This window comes from Telopea speciosissima, chromosome 1 (assembly GCF_018873765.1).
Source record: "Telopea speciosissima isolate NSW1024214 ecotype Mountain lineage chromosome 1, Tspe_v1, whole genome shotgun sequence".
NCBI lineage: Eukaryota > Viridiplantae > Streptophyta > Magnoliopsida > Proteales > Proteaceae > Telopea > Telopea speciosissima.
The window spans coordinates 66,664,717-66,682,552 of NC_057916.1; the positions used below are offsets into that span (position 1 = coordinate 66,664,717).

Sequence of the window (17,836 nt, forward strand, 5' to 3'; positions counted from 1 at the left end):
GATCGTGTATCCGGGGGAATCATCGATCACATTTACATCATTACTCCCCACTCCCCAGTGCTTCGGCGACTGGTATCAGGAGTAGAATAGACGATTGTGGATGGCTCGACAGAACCTCAGATTATTGTCCACATTGGCAAGATCAAGAGCAGAATAGATAATTGTGGATGGCTCGACTGAACCTCAGATTATTGTCCACATTGGCAGGACACCAAGATGACCAGACTTAGGTTTTATTTCAGAAATGATGTTTTTAACTATTGAAGTATATAAAATATCCTTATAAGTATGATTAATTAAGTAGCATGATTCTCCTCACTGGGCTTTTAGCTCACCCCATTTTATATGTTGATTTATAGATGAGAAGGTAAGAGAGTGTGTATATACTAAACCAGATACAAATGGATGTTTGTGCGTCAAGTGCAGAAACTTGAGAGACAGGGCTGAGTAGCCGATGAGGGTTGCTAATATACTTTAGTGTTTGTAAGAATGTATAGGATATTTTCAAGAAGTAAGAAAAATGTAACAGAAATGTAATAACCTTTGGATAATGAATGCAATTATCTGCCACTAGTGTTATTGTTAGTTTGTAAATACTCTTTAGAACTAGAACTATGAAGTATATCCAACTCCAATTAGTAAGTCTTTGCTGTGTATGTAATGTTATATGGGAGTTGTGATAATAAATCGAGGTATATAGAAGATCATTTGATCAGCGCCTGTGAAAGCAATACCTTTTACCTTGTCCGGGTTCGGGTCATCACACCAAGGGCCTGGATGGCCTAGACGGTGCTCTGGTGGTGATCGAGTGGAGGGCCTAGTGCCCTGGCGGTGCACGGTGAGAGGGTAGGGGCCCTAGTGGTAAATGGCGAGGAGGGTAGGGGCCCTGATGGTGGTGATTGAAGAGGGCCTGGTGGCCAACGGGATGATTTTAGGGTGCGGGGTCATTGTTGAGTCAGTAGCCAGCGGCGGGTATGTAGAGGCGACACGACTCAGGTGACCATGCTCAGCCTTGGGAGGCCAAAGCCTCGAATGTGTAGGGCTGACCTTTTCTTGTAGCGACAAAAACTTAAAAATACCCAAAGTATTGTGCTATGATACCAAGTAGAGAAAAGTTGAGAAGAAGGGATTGAGAGATTAGATTGGCTTGTCAAGAATGACAAAGGACATTCTTTATTTATAGAGATGATAGCAATTACAAATATAGTATGTTGGGTAAGATTGAGTCATAGCTCCTATCCTTATATACAATGAACCCTGGTGGTCTAGTCGTCTAGTCTATCCTTAACAGTTTTTTATGTTTGAGAGCAACATCTACTCTTTCCTCTCTTAATTTTCAGAGCACATACCAAATTGAACATTCTAATTTAGTATTGGACATTGACACTTGTACTCATTTTCTTGTTTCTTGGTTGAAGTGGATATGTTTTGTTTTTTAACTAACAGCACTAGCTAAAACATGCTGTTCCATTTTTTAATTTTGCAGAACTTCTTTACATCTTTTCTCTCTCGTGATGAAGCTTATCGGCTGATTGTTGATGGATGGTCACAACATAGAAATGATAGTAAAGTGGCCATTGAACACCAGGTATATATAATTTCTCATACATTGCTTTAATTTCAGTTTAATAAATAACAGTTTAATAAATAATGGGTCATACAAGAACTATTTATTATACTTAAGGATGACAGCCTTTTTTTGTTTGGGGGGGGGGGGGTGGGGTGGTTGTGGAGGGTGGGCATGAAGAACTATTCTAAGCATCTTCTGAAGGATTACTTGCTTACTTTATCATCACTATTTGTTTAATTTAAGCACTGCTTTACCATCCCTGTACCTGGCTCTGCTTGATTTTGTACCTTACTTTACCTATTGAGAGTGCCAGTGTGTCCTCTCTTTTCTTCCCTTTTGCTTATACTGTTCTAATTTTATATATCCTTTTCCTATAGTGGTGCATCAGGTCGGCAGCCGGCACTTTAATTTATTATGCCAATTACCTTTCGCATGGATCCTTTCGTGTTTTGATCTCTTTTATCTTGTTCTCATATCTTTCCTTCCTCTTTTTACTAGGGCATCCCCCGTAAGCGACACACCATGCCGTTGCCCGAACGCGGTGATAAGTAGAGAAGGGCAAGTGAGAGGAAATATTTCAGCCCAAAAACGTAGGATTAGACTAGCTTCCGGGAACATTAGATCCTTAACAGGTAAGAGTCAGGAGTTGGTAGATGTTATTAGGAGGCGTAGGATACATATCAATTGTATCCACGAGACAGGATGGAAGGGTAACAAAGCTAAGGCGTTAAATGATTTCAAACTTTGGTATTCGGGAGATCGTAGTAATAGAAGAGGAGTGGGCATAATTGTGGACACAGATCTAAAGAACGATGTTGTAGATATCAAAAGACTGGGAGACATGATTATATCCATCAAACTAGTATTGGAGAAGGAGGTTGTCAATATTGTTTGTGCTTATGCACCCCAAGTAGGTTTGGTTGAGAGTAGTAAACGTCGATTTTGGGAACACTTGGATGATTTAATGCAGGGTTTTGACTAGGATGAATCAATTATTATTGGAGGTGACCCGAACGGATATGTTGGAAGTAATCGTAGAGGATATGAGGACGTACATGGCGGTTACGGGGTTGGGGAGAGGAACGAGGAGCATGGAATAAGAACTCGCCGAGCGAGATCTCGGTTTTTTGCTAGACTGAGACGAAATCAAAGGTGAAATGGGAGAAATACACTGTCTCGACCGAGATCTCAGCGGGAAATCTTGGTATACAAACACTTATTTAGGTGGTCTCAGTCATCTCGGTGGGAAACCTTGGTATGCAGACACTTATTTATGCTAGAAGCCAGGACAGAAACTTATTTATGAATGAAAATATTTTTTTAGACATCAAAACAAATGAATATTTTACCGCCAGAAGGAGTGGTAATTCCAGAATTGCTTGCAAGTTGGATCGTTTCTTGATGAATGAAGCTTGGCTTTCTCTTTTCCCTGCTTTCCATACCACTTTTGATACTCAAGGTATCTCTGATCACAGTTCTATCTCTGTTCTTATTCACCCTCTCATTTCATTTGGCCCTAAGCCCTTTAAATTTTTTGATATGTGGTCCTCCCACCCCTCCTTCCTCCCTACTGTCCAATCAGCTTGGGACAAGCCAGTCCACACCTTCTCTTCTCCACTTGTAGCCTTTGCAAAAAAAATTAAGGAATGTCAAGTGTGCTCTAAAAATCTGGAATACAGATTCTTTTGGCAATGTTTCCACCTTGCTCTCTGATTGCAGGCATAATCTTTCAGGTATCCAATTCAGGCTTCAAACTGACCCTTTTAATGCTGTCCTTCTGAAGAAGCGAAACTTATTTCTCTGCATCTTGCCTCCCTGATTACCCAAGAAGAAAGCTACCTCAGACAAAAAGCCCGAATTACTTGGCTGGATCTTGGAGATTCCAACACTGCCAATAAGGCTGGAATTTTCAAGCTTATTTGAAAGATTGCTTCTAAACACAAGAGTATTTGGGTGGACTAGATATATTCAGGGATTCTTCAGAGAGACTCTATTTGGACTGTATCTTGCTCCCCTGACTCCTCTTGGGTCTAGAAGAACATTCTCAAACTCAGACCCCTAGCCTTTGGGGCAATTACCACCAAGATTGATGACGACCCTACTTCCAGACTATGGCTAGATCATTGGCACCCCATGGGTATTCTCCTTCATATAGTGACTCAAGACTTATATACAGGGCTGGCCTCCACAGACTCTCCTCGGTTCCGGATATCATCCTCTTTGATGGCTGGATTCCCCTTCCTTCCCCTCAACTTGCAGCCATTTGGAATGCTCTCCCTTCTATTGTTAAAAGACCTACTGGTTCAGGAGACTTGACTGCTTGGGCTCCCACTTCCTCAGGTATATTCAGCTCCCAATCTGCTTGGAACTTCATAAGATCCAGGGGCCCTATTGCTACATGGCACAAGATTCTGTTTCAAAGGACACATCCCTCGGCATAGCTTTTGTGTTTGGTGCGCTCTTACAAACTGCCTCCCAACTCAGTCATTTTTCCTACATCGGCAAATCAGTGTCTCTCCAACCTGCTGTCTTAGTTGGAATGGAGAGTACCGATTGCCCATTCTCCTCCGCTATTTGGTCTGGAGTGCTCTGCAAATGTTGGCCTAGAGGAAGAAGAATTCTTCCTTTTCAAAGAGACTGGGTGTGGATCGACATGACCTTCGGGGGCAACTCCCTATGTGACAGAATTGGCAAGCTTGCTTTAGGAGCTACTATTTCGCATATCTGGATCGAGCGCAACATCAAGAGATCGACTTCCAACTCTAGATCCTATGGGCGGATTTGGGATTCCATCTCCTTTGAAGTCAGTTCTAAATCTCAACCCCTCTCTCCCTCCACTTCTTGTGTTTATTCCCCTAGGAACATGCATATTATTGCCTTCTGGGGCCTCCCCTCTTCTATGTTATCCCCCCTTTAGTTGGGTCTACGTGCCCTTTGTTTTATTGGTTGTTTTTCTCCTCTCCCCCCTGTATTCTTGGGTTTCCCTGTATTTTCTCTCTTTGGTAATGAATTTTTATTCACCACCAAAAAAAAAAATATATATATATATATATTTACCGCACTTTTGGTTTTCAGAAATGTTTTACCATATTAAGATTTATGGAATTTTTTAGATTTAAGAAAAACCCCAACATTTGAAAGTTTAAAATTGCACCTACTGCCGAAAATCCAATTTTTATTAAAGTTGAAAATTGCACCTACCGCTGAAAATCCAGTTTTTGTTCTTAAACTGGGGGGTTGACTTTTTATCCATATGGAATTTGATTTTTTAACTATTTATTGGGTGAATAAATTATTTAATTCATTACCAAAGGAAAAGAAAAGGGGGGGGGGGGGAGACAGAGCGTACAAGGGCACAAGGTCACAAATGAATTACAAGGCCCACCTGAGAGGAGGCTAAGCCTGTAAAAACCAAAGCCCAATGGGCAAAACCCAGAAAGGAAGCCCAAGAAGCACAAAAGCCCACCAGAGCTTAGAAGCCCAACAGAAAGAGAAGAGCAGCCTAGTCATTTCCAGGTAGGGAACTACAAACCCTAAACTAACTTTCTCATCTCATCTTGGACCAGCCGCCGAGACGAAAACGGAGCATCACCGGAACCAAACAACCAGATGCTGCAGAGGAGCGCTGGCCAAGAGGAGGACCACAACCAAGCTTGAAGCAGGCCAAGCGGATTTTTTAACTATTTTTATTGGATTCAAATAGGGGGTATTTCCTTAATTATGAATAATATCTTAAGTAAATGAACATTTACTTAAATGCTATTAGGCATAAATAAGTGCCTATCCTGATTTTTGGAATAAATAACTGTCTGTCCTAGTTTCCTACTAACTAAAACTCCTATTTGGACTTTGATTTTGGAAAATCTGATAGTCTCATTGTGTTTAAATACCGTAAAATAGGTTGTATACCAAGTTTCATGACTAAACTAGGTTAAAAAATCACCCAAACCATCAAACGAGTTAAAAAAAGTGCAACAACTCGCTAAGATCTCACCTCAACTTGGTTTTTTGGCTAGGTGAAACCAGTACTGAAACCGAGTTCTCGAACCATGACGAGGAGGGGACCTCAATCCTAGACTTTGCGGTAGCTTATGATCTTTCCATCGCAAACACTTTCTTTGAAAAAAGAAAGGAGCACTTAGTTAGCTATAAAAATGGGACTCATACCAGCCAAATAGACTTCTTCCTAACTAGAAGGGCTGACATAATGCTGTGGAAGGATTGTAAAGTTATCCCTGGAGAGAGTCTAACCACCCAACATCGACCGGTGTTCATGGATATGTACCTCAATACACAAAATCGTTGTAGGAGGGAACCTATGTACCCTAAGATAAAGTGGTGGAGATTAAAAGGGGAGTACCTAAGGTCATTTACGGATAATGTCGTCAAACAAGGAAAGTGGGATTTTGAGGGAGACATCAATGCGATGTGGAATGAGATGATTACTTGTGTTAAGAGGGTTGCCAAGAATGTGCTAGGGGAAGCGAAGGGTAGTTGTCAGGAGCCTAGAGAGATTTAGTGGTGGAACGATGAGGTTCAAGCAGCCATTAAGACCAAGAAAGAGTGTTTTAAGACATGGCAAAGAACTAAAGATATATAGGATAAAAAGAGGTATAATATTGCTAGAAACGAAGCTTGAAAGATTGTAGGGATGGCTAGGGTGAAGAAATATGAGGATCTTTATATCAACCTATACACAAAAGAAGGGGAAACAGCTATATATAAGATTAGCTAAGATGAATGAAAGGAAGAGTAGAGACTTCGATCAGGTGAGGTGTATAAATGGTGTAATGTAGTCCTAGGTAGGTAGAAGACCCACCAGGAACCAGTACTGCAGGATCTGCTATGAACAGGCAGTCCGATTGGGTTAAAATATGAATTTAGGTCAAAATTAAGGTTAGGGTTAGGGTTTGAGGGGTTGGTTATGTTTGGTAGGTGAAGGGGAGTCTATCAGTGAAGGTTACATTACGTTTTGATGGAGGAATGTGTGTTGGAATGAATTGGCAGCAAGTTAGGTTTAGGGTTTTGAAAGGTAGAAGATGATGGAATCTCGGGTTTATAATAACAGGAAATCAGGTGGTTGAATGGGCTTAATATTTAGGTTGAGTGTGGGTAGGGTGGAGGGGAATATATGCTGAAAGTTACGGCTAAATCAGATGGTTAAATATGGAGTTATGGAGGTTTCCTAGTAGAGATAGAAGAGAGGGGTAAAAGTGTAATTTCAGACAATCGGCTGGGTTGATGGTAATGAAATTTGGATAGAGTCTCTCTTAGGGTTTGAGGAAGATTCGATCAAAATTTTAGCAGGTTCTAAAGGTTAGATTTGGCTGGGCAGAATTCTCGTGAAAATCATCTTGTATGTGACCTTCTAGAAGGGAAGAAGAATAGCTGCAGGTTTTCAGTTTTAGACTTGTGAATGAAGAACAGATTGGATCAGACTTGGGGTGATGTTTTAGGCTTGAACAGTGCTTGATGATGTAGAATCACTCTTGAAATCAGAACTTGAATGTAGAACCTAACGTAACAGCCATGGAGAAAACAAATAACCAATTCGAACCACCAGGGCTTCACACCGCAAGGCCTCGATCGGATCAAACTCCGATTCCTTCTAACGATCCACCTGGGCTTCACACCGTAAGGTGTCGATTGGATTAAACACCAATCCCACCAGCTTTGTTCAAACATAAGACAAAAATCTTCAATGGAGAAGAAGAGCAGCAAAAAGCTTTTCATTAATCAAAATTCATGTTCAATGCTTGCCCACCTTACAACCTTATATAAAAGACTCAAAAATAGACTCCTACTCTAAAAACGAAAGGCCTAACCCAATTCTTAACCTATTAGGTAATTTAAACTGACTAGGAAAGTGAAATACTTAAGGAAATAGACTCAAAACATTGCTGGACTTATAGAATCCTAATACAACTTTTTTTTTTTCTTTTCTCTTTGGTAATTAATTATTCTATTCACCCAAAAAATAAATAAAATTTAAATTAAATAGTCACATGACCACTTAACCAAGTCACATGATCACTAAAGTGATCACATGACCACTGACCAAATAAAAAGAAATCTACTAACTAATCCCATATCTAACCTTAGTATCCATATTTTGGGCCCATCAAAGTGCCCTATTACATAGAAAGCTAATGGGATCAAAGGCCCAACATGTCTATAACCCAACCCTAGACTTATTTGTAGGGAAAGAAGCCCAATTTGGTGATAAACCTGCATCAGGGTGAGGATGGAAGCGTGTTGGTAAGGGATGAGGACATTGGGAACAAAAGGGATGAGTATATTTGTGGCCTATTAAATGGAGATAGGCCAAGTAGAAATGACTTGAATGATTACATTAAACAAGACACCACAAACCATAGATATGTACGAAAGGTTAGTGAGGCGGAAGTGAAAGAAGATTTAAGAAAGATGAAAGCAGGCAACACCAGGCACAAATGAGGTACCAATAGAAGTGGGGAAAACCCTAGGACGGTTTGGGGTATGTTGATTAACCAATATGTTTAACAGGATTATGAACACAAGGAAGATGCCTGATGAATGGAGGAGAAGCATTGTAGTTCCGATCTACAAAAATATAGGGGATATCCAAAGCTGCAATAACTGTAGAAGCATGAAGCTAATGAGTCACACTATGGAACTTTGGGAGAATGTTATTGAATCCCGTTTGAGAAGCGAGACTCATATTTTGGCAAACCAATTTGGTTTTATGTCTGGTAGATCCACGACAGAAGGCTCAGGGAAAGATATAGAAATCGCAAAAAGGATCTCCATATGATCTTTATTGACCTAAAAAAAGCATATGATTGAGTCCCTAGAGATTTAATCTGGCATGTTCTAATAAAGAGAGGGGTGTTGAGTAAATATGTTGACGTAATTAAAGATATGTATGAGGACGTGGTGACTAGTGTGAGATCTGTGGGAGGTTAAGCTAAGGAATTCCCAATTACGATTGGGTTACATCAGAGTTTAGTCTTAAGTCCTTTTCTATTTGCTCCATGGAAAGAGAACTTGTACGAAACCTGTCGCAACCATTGAGATATCCCGGTTTCGCAAGAAACCGAGACGAGATGTGGGTGGAGTTTAATAAGTCACTGGTTTCGACCAGTTTCGACTTTCGACAGAAACAACCCATATTTCGCAAGTTTCGACACTCATGTTAATTGAAACTTGAGGAAACCTGGCTCGAAACCAAGACAGACAGTTATTTATGCTAGAAACCAAGCCAGTAACCAGGACATACACTTATTTATGCCTAATATCATTTAAGTAGAATATTTACTTCAGATATTATTAATAAATAAGCAAATACCCCCTATTTGAATCGAATAAAAATAGTTAAAAAATAAATTCCAAAATGATAAAAAGTCAACTCCCCAGTTCAAGAACAAAAACTGGATTTTCGGCGGTAGGTGCAATTTTCAACTTTTAAATGTTGGGTTTTTTCTCAAATCTAAAAATTCCATAAATCTTAATATGGTAAAACATTGCTAAAACCCAAAAGTGCGGTAAAATATTCATTTATTTTAATGTCTACAAAAATATTTTTATTCAGAGCGATTTTAAACAGCATTCGCGCACACCAAATTAAGTTTTACCGGAACATAACTCCTTCAATATAAATCAGATTTAAGCAATCCCTTCAAGAAGTTATGTTCCGGTCAAACTTAATTTGGTGTGTGCGAATGCTGTTTAAAATTGCTCTGAATAAAATAGTTTTTTTAGACATTAAAACAAATGAATATTTTACCGCACCTTTGGTTTTTAGCAATGTTTTACCATATTAAGATTTATGGAATTTTTAGATTTGAGAAAAACCCCAGCATTTAAAAGTTGAAAATTGCACCTACCGCCGAAAATCCAATTTTTGTTCTTGAACTGGGGAGTTGACTTTTATCCTTTTGGAATTTGATTTTTGAACTATTTTTATTGGATTAAAAATTTAATTTTTTTAACTATTTTTATTGGATTCAATTAGGGGAGTATTTGCTTATTTATGAATAATATCATAAGTAAATGTTTTATTGCATTTACTTAAATGATATTTCACATAAATAAGTGTCTGTCTTGACAACTATGATACTGAATACACTGTGCGTACACTAGTAAAATTGGATCAAAAACCACATGTAACATTTTGAGTTTTTTTTTTGGTGAAAATAGTTCATGTATTGTGTTTAGAATGTCAAAAATAGGATGTATATTAAAAATCAGATTAAAAAAAAAACATTTTTGGGCCTTGAAACCACCAGCTCGAGTTGGCTGGGAAAAATCACAGGTTCTGACCAGTTTCGACCATATCTCGGTTTATGACTGGTCGAAACCTGAGTGTTAGAACCTTGATTTGCACTTATCATGGACGGTCTAACCAAGACCATCAAGACAAGGTCCCATGGTATATGCTCTTTGCCGATGATATTTTTTTTGGGTGAATAGAATAATTCATTACCAAAGAGAAGAAGAAAAACAACAGCCCCGGAAAGAGGGGAAGAAAAATGAATAAAAAACACAAAAAGACCAAAGCCTCACACAGGGGAGGCAGCGATGATATTGTTTTGGTGGATGAGACAAAAACAGGGATCAACGCTAAGTTATAGCTATGGAGATCAACCTTGGAAACAAACGACTTTAAGATTAGTAAAACGAAGGAGTATAGGATGTGTAATTTTAGTCATAATATGATGGATACTGATACAGTGCGAATTGGGGAAGGGAGATACCGCATAGTGGCTATTTTAGATATATGTATAGAGAATTAGCAAATGATAATGGGGGAGAGATATTTTAGATATCGGGGTCAATCATAAATTAGGAAGGAGACATAGAGGATGACATTTCATAGAGAATTAAAGTTGGTTGGATGAAATGGAGAGGCACGTCTGGAGTGCTGTGTAACCGACATATTCCTTTAAAGCTTAAAGGAAAGTTCTATAGGACTGTTGTACGACCATCCATGATGTATGAGGCAGAATGTTGGGCAGTTAAGAAGTGTCATAGTGAGAAGCTATGTGTGGCCGAGATGAGGATGTTAAGATGGATGTGCGGAAAATCTAAAAAGGATTAAGTAAGAAATGAGCATATTAGAGCTGACCTGGGAGTTGCCCTGATCAATGATAAGCTCCGATAGAGTTGTTTGAGGTGGTATGGCCATGTTCAATGGAGGCCTAGGGACAGTCCAGTAAGGAAGAGCGATGTGATCCTGATTGAAGGAGCTAAAAGAGGGGCAGCCCTAAAATGGCCATAGGAGAAGTTGTGAGGAAGGACATGCATAGTCTAGGTCTTGTACAATGTATGACCTCGGATAAAGCCTATTGGAGTGCTAGAATCCATGTACCAGACCCCATTTAGCTCAGATTCTCCTAACTTGTTGGGCTGTGCCTCTTTCGTCTTACTTACATCTTTCATCCTTCATTTTCCTTTTTCTTTGTATTTCCCAGCTTTCATTTTTAATTTTCCATTTTGTATTTCTCATCTCTTACCCCTCCCCCCTTTTTTTGATTAGACCTCAGTTTTCCCTACGCTGTTGTGATTGGATCCAAGTAGCCGACCCCATTAAGTTGGGATCATGGTTCAAGATTTTGCGAAATATCGGTGATATTTCGGCATATTTTGGAAATCTCGAGCCATTTGAGACGAAATGCCCAGGCGAAATGGAAAAAGTTAATATTTCGGCGAGATTTCGTGATATTTCGGGGTATTTCAGTCATGTACCAAAATATCGCCGAAATCTGTTACAATGCTCTTAAAGCCTCACGCGACTCATGTTATAAAAACAGAATCTCGTAAGTCTCGGTTGAAATTTTGACTGAGACCTGCAGAGACCTCTCAAAGCTTCAGTTTTTTGGTTTCTTCACTCTTCCAGGCCTCATTCAAGCATTGATCTTCTTCATTTTCGACGGATTGTCTCTGGAAACACGTTGGAGCCTCATCCAAGCACATCCTCCAAGGATTTTTCACTATTTAAGGTAATTTTTTTTTCTCTAAAACTAATTTTTATGAAAATAGTATGTTGAATACATGTTGGATGGTGATGATATTATTAGGATTTGTTTTGTTACAGTTGTGAGTCTTGTAAGTTGTGAGTTGTGAGTTGTGACTTTGTGAGTTGTGAACTTGTGACTTTGTGTATTGACTATTGAAGTATTGAACTAATGACTTTATGAACTTATGAAGTTTTGAGATTAAAGTTTAAACTAAAGGCTACATTTGACTTTATTTTTGATTCATTACTTTGTTTAAATTTGTTATTATGTCTTTGAGTACTTATACAATGTGTATTTAACTATTTATACATCAGGATCCGACCGTATACTGTCAATCAAGGGTGCAAACCCAAAACACCACTTTGAGTTCACTTTTTTGCAATATGAAGGTTTAAATGTGTTAACTTAGCTTAAATTAGGGTGTAGATGAAGTATCAGGCTTTAATATGGCCAAAAACCCACCGAGATGGACTGCCGAAATATGGCAGAAAAAATACCATATTTCGGTGAAATTTCGGAAAATTTCGCATATTTCGGAAATCTCGACCTCACCGAAATGGCGAGACGAGATGAGATCTTAAACTATGGTTGGGATAAGTTTGAGTTTGTTGTTGTTCTCTTTTAATAATCTTATTCTATATTCTCAGTTCCGGGTCAGGCGCTGGTGAGCACATTGAACTATCCTTGTGCTTGAGAGCCCTCACAGTCCGGGTACAACAACGCAATTATAAGGGTTCTTTTTGTTTTATCATAATTGCGTTTATTTGGTTATGTAAATGTTAGTTATCAAACTTAAAAATTGTAGCATTGTTCACCCTGCTTGATAATATTGTTATCTCTGCTTTCTAGACAGTTGTGCTTGGTGTCCCAGTTAATATGGCATGTCTTTAATCTCTGTGTCCTAAACCTGTGTTAATTAAATTCTGCATTTCTTTCCCATGAACTGTTCATATTTTCAAATAAGGAATGAAATGAAGAATATTTTCAGAAGGTCCAATCTGGAATGACGAGATGAGCTCCTCCCGCTCCTCGCCATCTCCCTCGTCTCCGACACTCCACCCCCCTCCAGCTGCGGATCCTAAACCATGCTCTTCTCTCTTTTCTTTTCCCTCTTCTACCTCTTGCTCTGGTCTATCTCTTCACTTTGTCAAACCTTCTAAGGTTGCTCTCTGCTCTTGTAGGCCATTTCCTTGGCCCCAGACCTTCATTCAATATGGATACATACCTTCTTGATAATGGAGCGTTCATTTTTAAGTTCTTCTGCCAAGATGCTAAAGCTCGTGCTCTAGATGAAGCTCCATGGCTCGTTGGTAACAAACCCAGCTTCCTCCGCCAGTGGGAACCCTACTTGCAACTCTGTAAGGTCGACCTCAGCTCTATTCCCCTGTGGGTTGCTCTACCTGGCCTTCCCCTTCACTACTGGAGCCATGTATGTCTCAGTAATTTTTTTTTGGGGTGAATAAAGATTCATTACCAAAGAGAGAGAAAACAAGAAGCCCTCAGAATTCAGAGGGAGAAAAGAAAAGAAGAGAACATCCTACAATACATAGGGCTAACCGACCCCCTAGGGGGAAGGGGAGAGAAGAGATGAAGGGAGACCCCAGGAACCAACAATGAGCCTGTTCCTTGGGGAGTTCACACAAGGGGGAGGGGAGGGGGTGGGGAAGGGGAGAAGGATTTGGAGCTGTCATCCAAAGAAATGGAGAGTCCCAATTCTGTCTGAAAGACCTAGAGTTTGTAGTTCATCTCTTAATGTTGCGCTCCATCCAAATATGCGAAATGGTAGCCCCAAAAGCCAACAAGCCAATTCTATCACAGTGTGAGTTACCCCCAAAAGATTGGATGATCCACTTCCACTCTCTCTGAAAAGGCAGAATCCTTCTTCTTCTAGACCAGTATTTTATGAGGATTCCTGACCAAATAGTAGCCGAAAAAGAGCATTCAAAGAACAGATGATCAATAGTTTCTAAGCCATTCCAACAGAGGCAGAAAGCTGGAGAGACACTTAGATGCCGCCTGCCGGTGTATGAGGAAAGACTGAGTTGGGAGACAGTTTGTAAGAGTACGCCAAACTCAAAAGCTATGTCTTGGAATGTGCCCTTTGAACCAAACAGCCTTGAACCAAGCAGTAGAAGGACCTCTGAAGCTTATGAGATTCCAAACTGGGGTTTCCTTTCTACTCTGATGTGCGCACTAAAAAGATGGATCGTCTCACCTTTGCCAATTAAATTTGTTTGTCATCATTAGTCTGTAGGATAGAGCTGCATTCCTTGCTTAAAATTTCTTGGCTACTGGTGAGCTCGTTGGGCCTGAGGTGTCAAAATCTTTGTCCAAAATTTCATTTGTCTGGCTGAATTTCGCTTCATTACTTTTTCTCTGTTGCTAGTTTTTAATGAACCTTTCTTATACCAGGATTCAAAATCTGAGTCCAGCAGTCAAGGCAATATGCTTGTTATAGTTGAAAAGGGTTTCAAACAAACATTTAAGGACCTCCAATCTTTGCAAAGGTATATTCACATCAATAATCATTTAGGAAGCACAAATAGTAACATTTTATGAATATGCTTTTTTCTTTGTAGTTTTAATTAGGTTTTACTGCATGTGATTGTATCAGGAATAAGGACGTTCGTATTTCGGAAGATTGTGTGCTTCTATACAATGAAGAAGTTGATATTAGTCCATCAACAAGGTTTTCAGAAGCAGAGGAGAATGGAGAAGAAGCAGAGCCAGTTATAAATGCCAAGTGTTTGTCTTCTGGAGAAAAATTGAAGCTTGAGGATTTTGATGCGCCTAAGAGTTAGTTGACTCCTTGTTTTATTCTTGAATCAAGACTCTTGTCAATTGTTAGGCATCAGATTTAGATACTTAAAAATGATCCTTATCTCTCTATTCTGTCCAGTTATCCAGTTCTGAATGGAATGCAAATGACTTCTCTTTCTCTCTCTCTCTTCCATTTTTCCAGACCAAAATGAGGTCTAATTAATAATTCAAAGGGGTTGAATAAATGATTGACCGTTTGGTATAATTCGTATGCTTAGTGTGTCTCATTTTTTTAAGGATAGGGCTTGGATTAACTGTAGAACAGATAACCAGCTTCTTGTTTCGTACAATCTGGATCAGAATAAGTGGTCAGTATATGATTTGTTTGGGACTGATATCATGACTGTTCTATCTACAATGCAAACCACTTCATGTGTGTGTGGCACTGTGGCATTGTGTTCTAAAAACCAGTCCACTTTCTCATTGATTGTCAATCCTATGCTAACTCCTTTTTCATTTTTGGTGGGGGTGTGTGTGTAGTTTTGGGGCATGACTACTGATTGTGGTTATCGTCTCCTAGTTTCAAAGGGATGGAAATTATTTTATTTTGACCACTGTTCAACACTATAATAATAAAACTACTTTCTTTCTATAAAAATAATCATTTAACTGCATTTTTTTTTCGAATTCTGTTCACTATTGATATAGTATAATTGAAACAGGATTTTTTTGGGGTACTTATGTGTTTATGTCTCAGTTGTATTGTTCAACTTGACAATTGATATCTGAGCATTACAGCTCTCTAGAGTAAACATGCTGGAATTTACACTGCTCAAATGCCCAGCAGTACTCTGTTGCTCCACTGATCTCAGATGGGAAGTTGGTTGGATACACAAACCAAATGGGGAGTACACACTCAACCTGGACACTCCTTCCCAGTGCCAAGACACTGATTTCAATTACTCAGAAACATTTCAGGCATGAAGAAAGTTACTTTTGAAAGTTGAAACACTTAATTGGCTGCTACTAATATGTTCCATCAAATAAAGATCAAATATGAACCAAAAAAAAAAGAAAAGAAGAGGGCTTGTGACAGATCTTAAGCTTTTCTTGCAAAACTAGGTGGTAATAGCCCTTAATGATTCTGAGTTGTGGACAGCAGCTGCAACTCCACTCAAACAAAGCCCATATATGATATAATCCACAAGATTTTCCATTGTTTAGCAATTATAGTTTGCCTGCATGATTTCCAGAATCTACGTAAAAGGGCGTACCGAGTGCATAAGGCTCCCGCCACTGCAGGGTCTGGGGGGGGGGGGGTCAAAATGTATGCAGCCTTACACCTGCTTTCGCAGAGAAGCTGTTTCCAGACTTGAACCCGTGACCACTTGGTCACAATGGAGGAATCTTACTGTTGCACCAAGGCCTGCCCTCAATCCATGGAGCAACCTTAGGTCCTTACTGTTCCCAGAGTCTTTGTAATTTCAAATTTACACCGCCAACACATAAAGTTCTACATCCTGCAGTCACAGAATGTCATGTGCATCCACAAGTCAAGTTTGTACTGTGGTTTCGTTTAAAAAAAATTAACACCTTCTCAAAGCTGCTACAGGGCTGTTTAAAACTGTTGAAAGATGGCCCTTTTTCAAACCAAGCTCTCCATGATACTCCAACCCCTGCTTGTTTCCCTGTCTGCATTGTCTGCCATCAACTGCTTCCTATCCATTTCAATAAATAACTGGAAGATTTATTATTTTATTTAAAGAAAGGGATACCAAGGAACTACTCCAAGAGGATAGGGGGAAAAACACAAATATTAGCTACATTTGAATTTGACCACATAGCTCTAAAGTTTTGTTCCTCCACTCCTGGTTCAACTGATGGGTCAAATCGACTTTCTAAATCTAGTTTAATTTATTTTTTCTCAATCAGATAAGTGTTTTAGTACCAGGATACTGTCCTATAAGCACCTCTTTTGCTATCCTACAATCACCTCTTTTGCAGGAGGACATAATAACAATTATATGACATTATGTTGTTCACTCCAACTTGGTTATAACATACAGACATACTCAAGGTGGGGTATGGTCAAGGGAACCATTTAAATGTGATAAGTAATTATCTTTATATTTTCATTTGTATGTGTTCTGTATGTATTAATGTATGTCCATCTTAATATTTTCACTGGAGAAGATTCTTTAGGCACTTGTGCATTACTGGAATTTAGTATATCCCTTAAAACAGTCGCCATATTCATAACTTCATTAATTTTTTAACTCCAACTCCCATCTTTCTAATGCATGCTTTCGTCTCTTGAATTGTCTGCTTTCACTGTGCAGTACCTGAAAATTACACAATGGTTGCTGAATCAAAATTTCCGGTAATATTACCTTCTTTGCTGTGTGGTATTTTGTAGATATGCGCTTATATTCATTGATTACTGCCACAGTTCCACTATGTCAACTTTATTTCCCTATTTAACATTAACTGAAAAAATTGAATTTCTTTACATTATTAATACATGGTCAACAGGTTCAGTTAGAGGAGTTCTTCAATCTTTTCTTCTCTGATGCTGCTGATGAGTTTATTGAGTTGTTTCATACAAAATGTGGAGACAAAGGTAAACCAGTGTAATTCGGAACCTCATATCATACCAATTGTGCATTTTGTTAAATGAGGTTTTATACATTATGACTGCCTGCCTAGTGCCCATTGCCTTTTTGGCCAAACTGTTGTATTAGCCACAATTGTTATTCCTTACTACTGTACATTTGTTTACCCATGCTCGTAAATGTTTGTGTGTTCAGCATTTAGGTGCACTTCATGGTTTGAACATGAACAATTTGGACATGCTCGAAATGTGTCATTTCAACACCCAATCAAATTTTATTTAGGTATGGGAGGGAACTTAGGCTATTACATAACGATCTGCCATTTCGTAGATGTAGTTTATTTTATCTAGTTTCTTTACTGTCTTGAGTTGAGTTACACCAATCACAATTTAATTTTTCTACATTGGTTTTAAGGGGCAAGATATGGTAACTGTCAGGAGCTCCAGAAATTTCGTCTCTACAAAGACAGGTTTCTGACATTTCTCTCTTTGCCTCACTTTTAAGAGTACACATATTTTCTTGTAGTTCATAGAACATCCTGCACTTTTTTTTATGCTAATGATGTTCAAAAGGAGGATATTTTATATGTGACTTCATATTAGAGTCAATGGCTTTACTCATCAGGCAAGAGACGGAGAGAGATGATTGGTTATATCTTTAAGATTTCGATTTTGGGCCTGGAATAGTTTAAATCTTCAAATTGGGTTGTTTGCTATAATTTTTCAAAATTGAATATGTGATGTAGTCCTCGATTGGTAGATAATCCAACTAGGAGCCTGTAACCAGGATCTGCTATGAACTGGTAAATCGGGTAAGTCAAAAGTGGGATTTTGGTCAAGTTAGGCTAAGTTGATGTAGGGGAGTTTTATCAGTGAAGGTTACATTAAGATTTAATG

General features: G+C 39.0%; 1 protein-coding gene across 3 annotated transcripts in view; it reads left to right on the top strand.

Annotated features, from left to right (window-relative positions):
* Nucleotides 1-17,836, top strand: part of LOC122648896 (protein VASCULAR ASSOCIATED DEATH 1, chloroplastic-like) — a 145,188-nt gene that overhangs the window by 44,771 nt on the left and 82,581 nt on the right. For all 3 annotated transcript variants that reach the window (XM_043842195.1, XM_043842197.1, XM_043842196.1), the window contains 7 exons: nucleotides 1,487-1,588; nucleotides 13,981-14,075; nucleotides 14,183-14,364; nucleotides 16,668-16,708; nucleotides 16,861-16,948; nucleotides 17,136-17,222; nucleotides 17,355-17,409. In XM_043842195.1, the coding sequence (XP_043698130.1) occupies nucleotides 1,487-1,588; nucleotides 13,981-14,075; nucleotides 14,183-14,364; nucleotides 16,668-16,708; nucleotides 16,861-16,948; nucleotides 17,136-17,222; nucleotides 17,355-17,409 (650 nt within the window). The remainder of the gene's footprint in view (nucleotides 1-1,486; nucleotides 1,589-13,980; nucleotides 14,076-14,182; nucleotides 14,365-16,667; nucleotides 16,709-16,860; nucleotides 16,949-17,135; nucleotides 17,223-17,354; nucleotides 17,410-17,836) is intronic.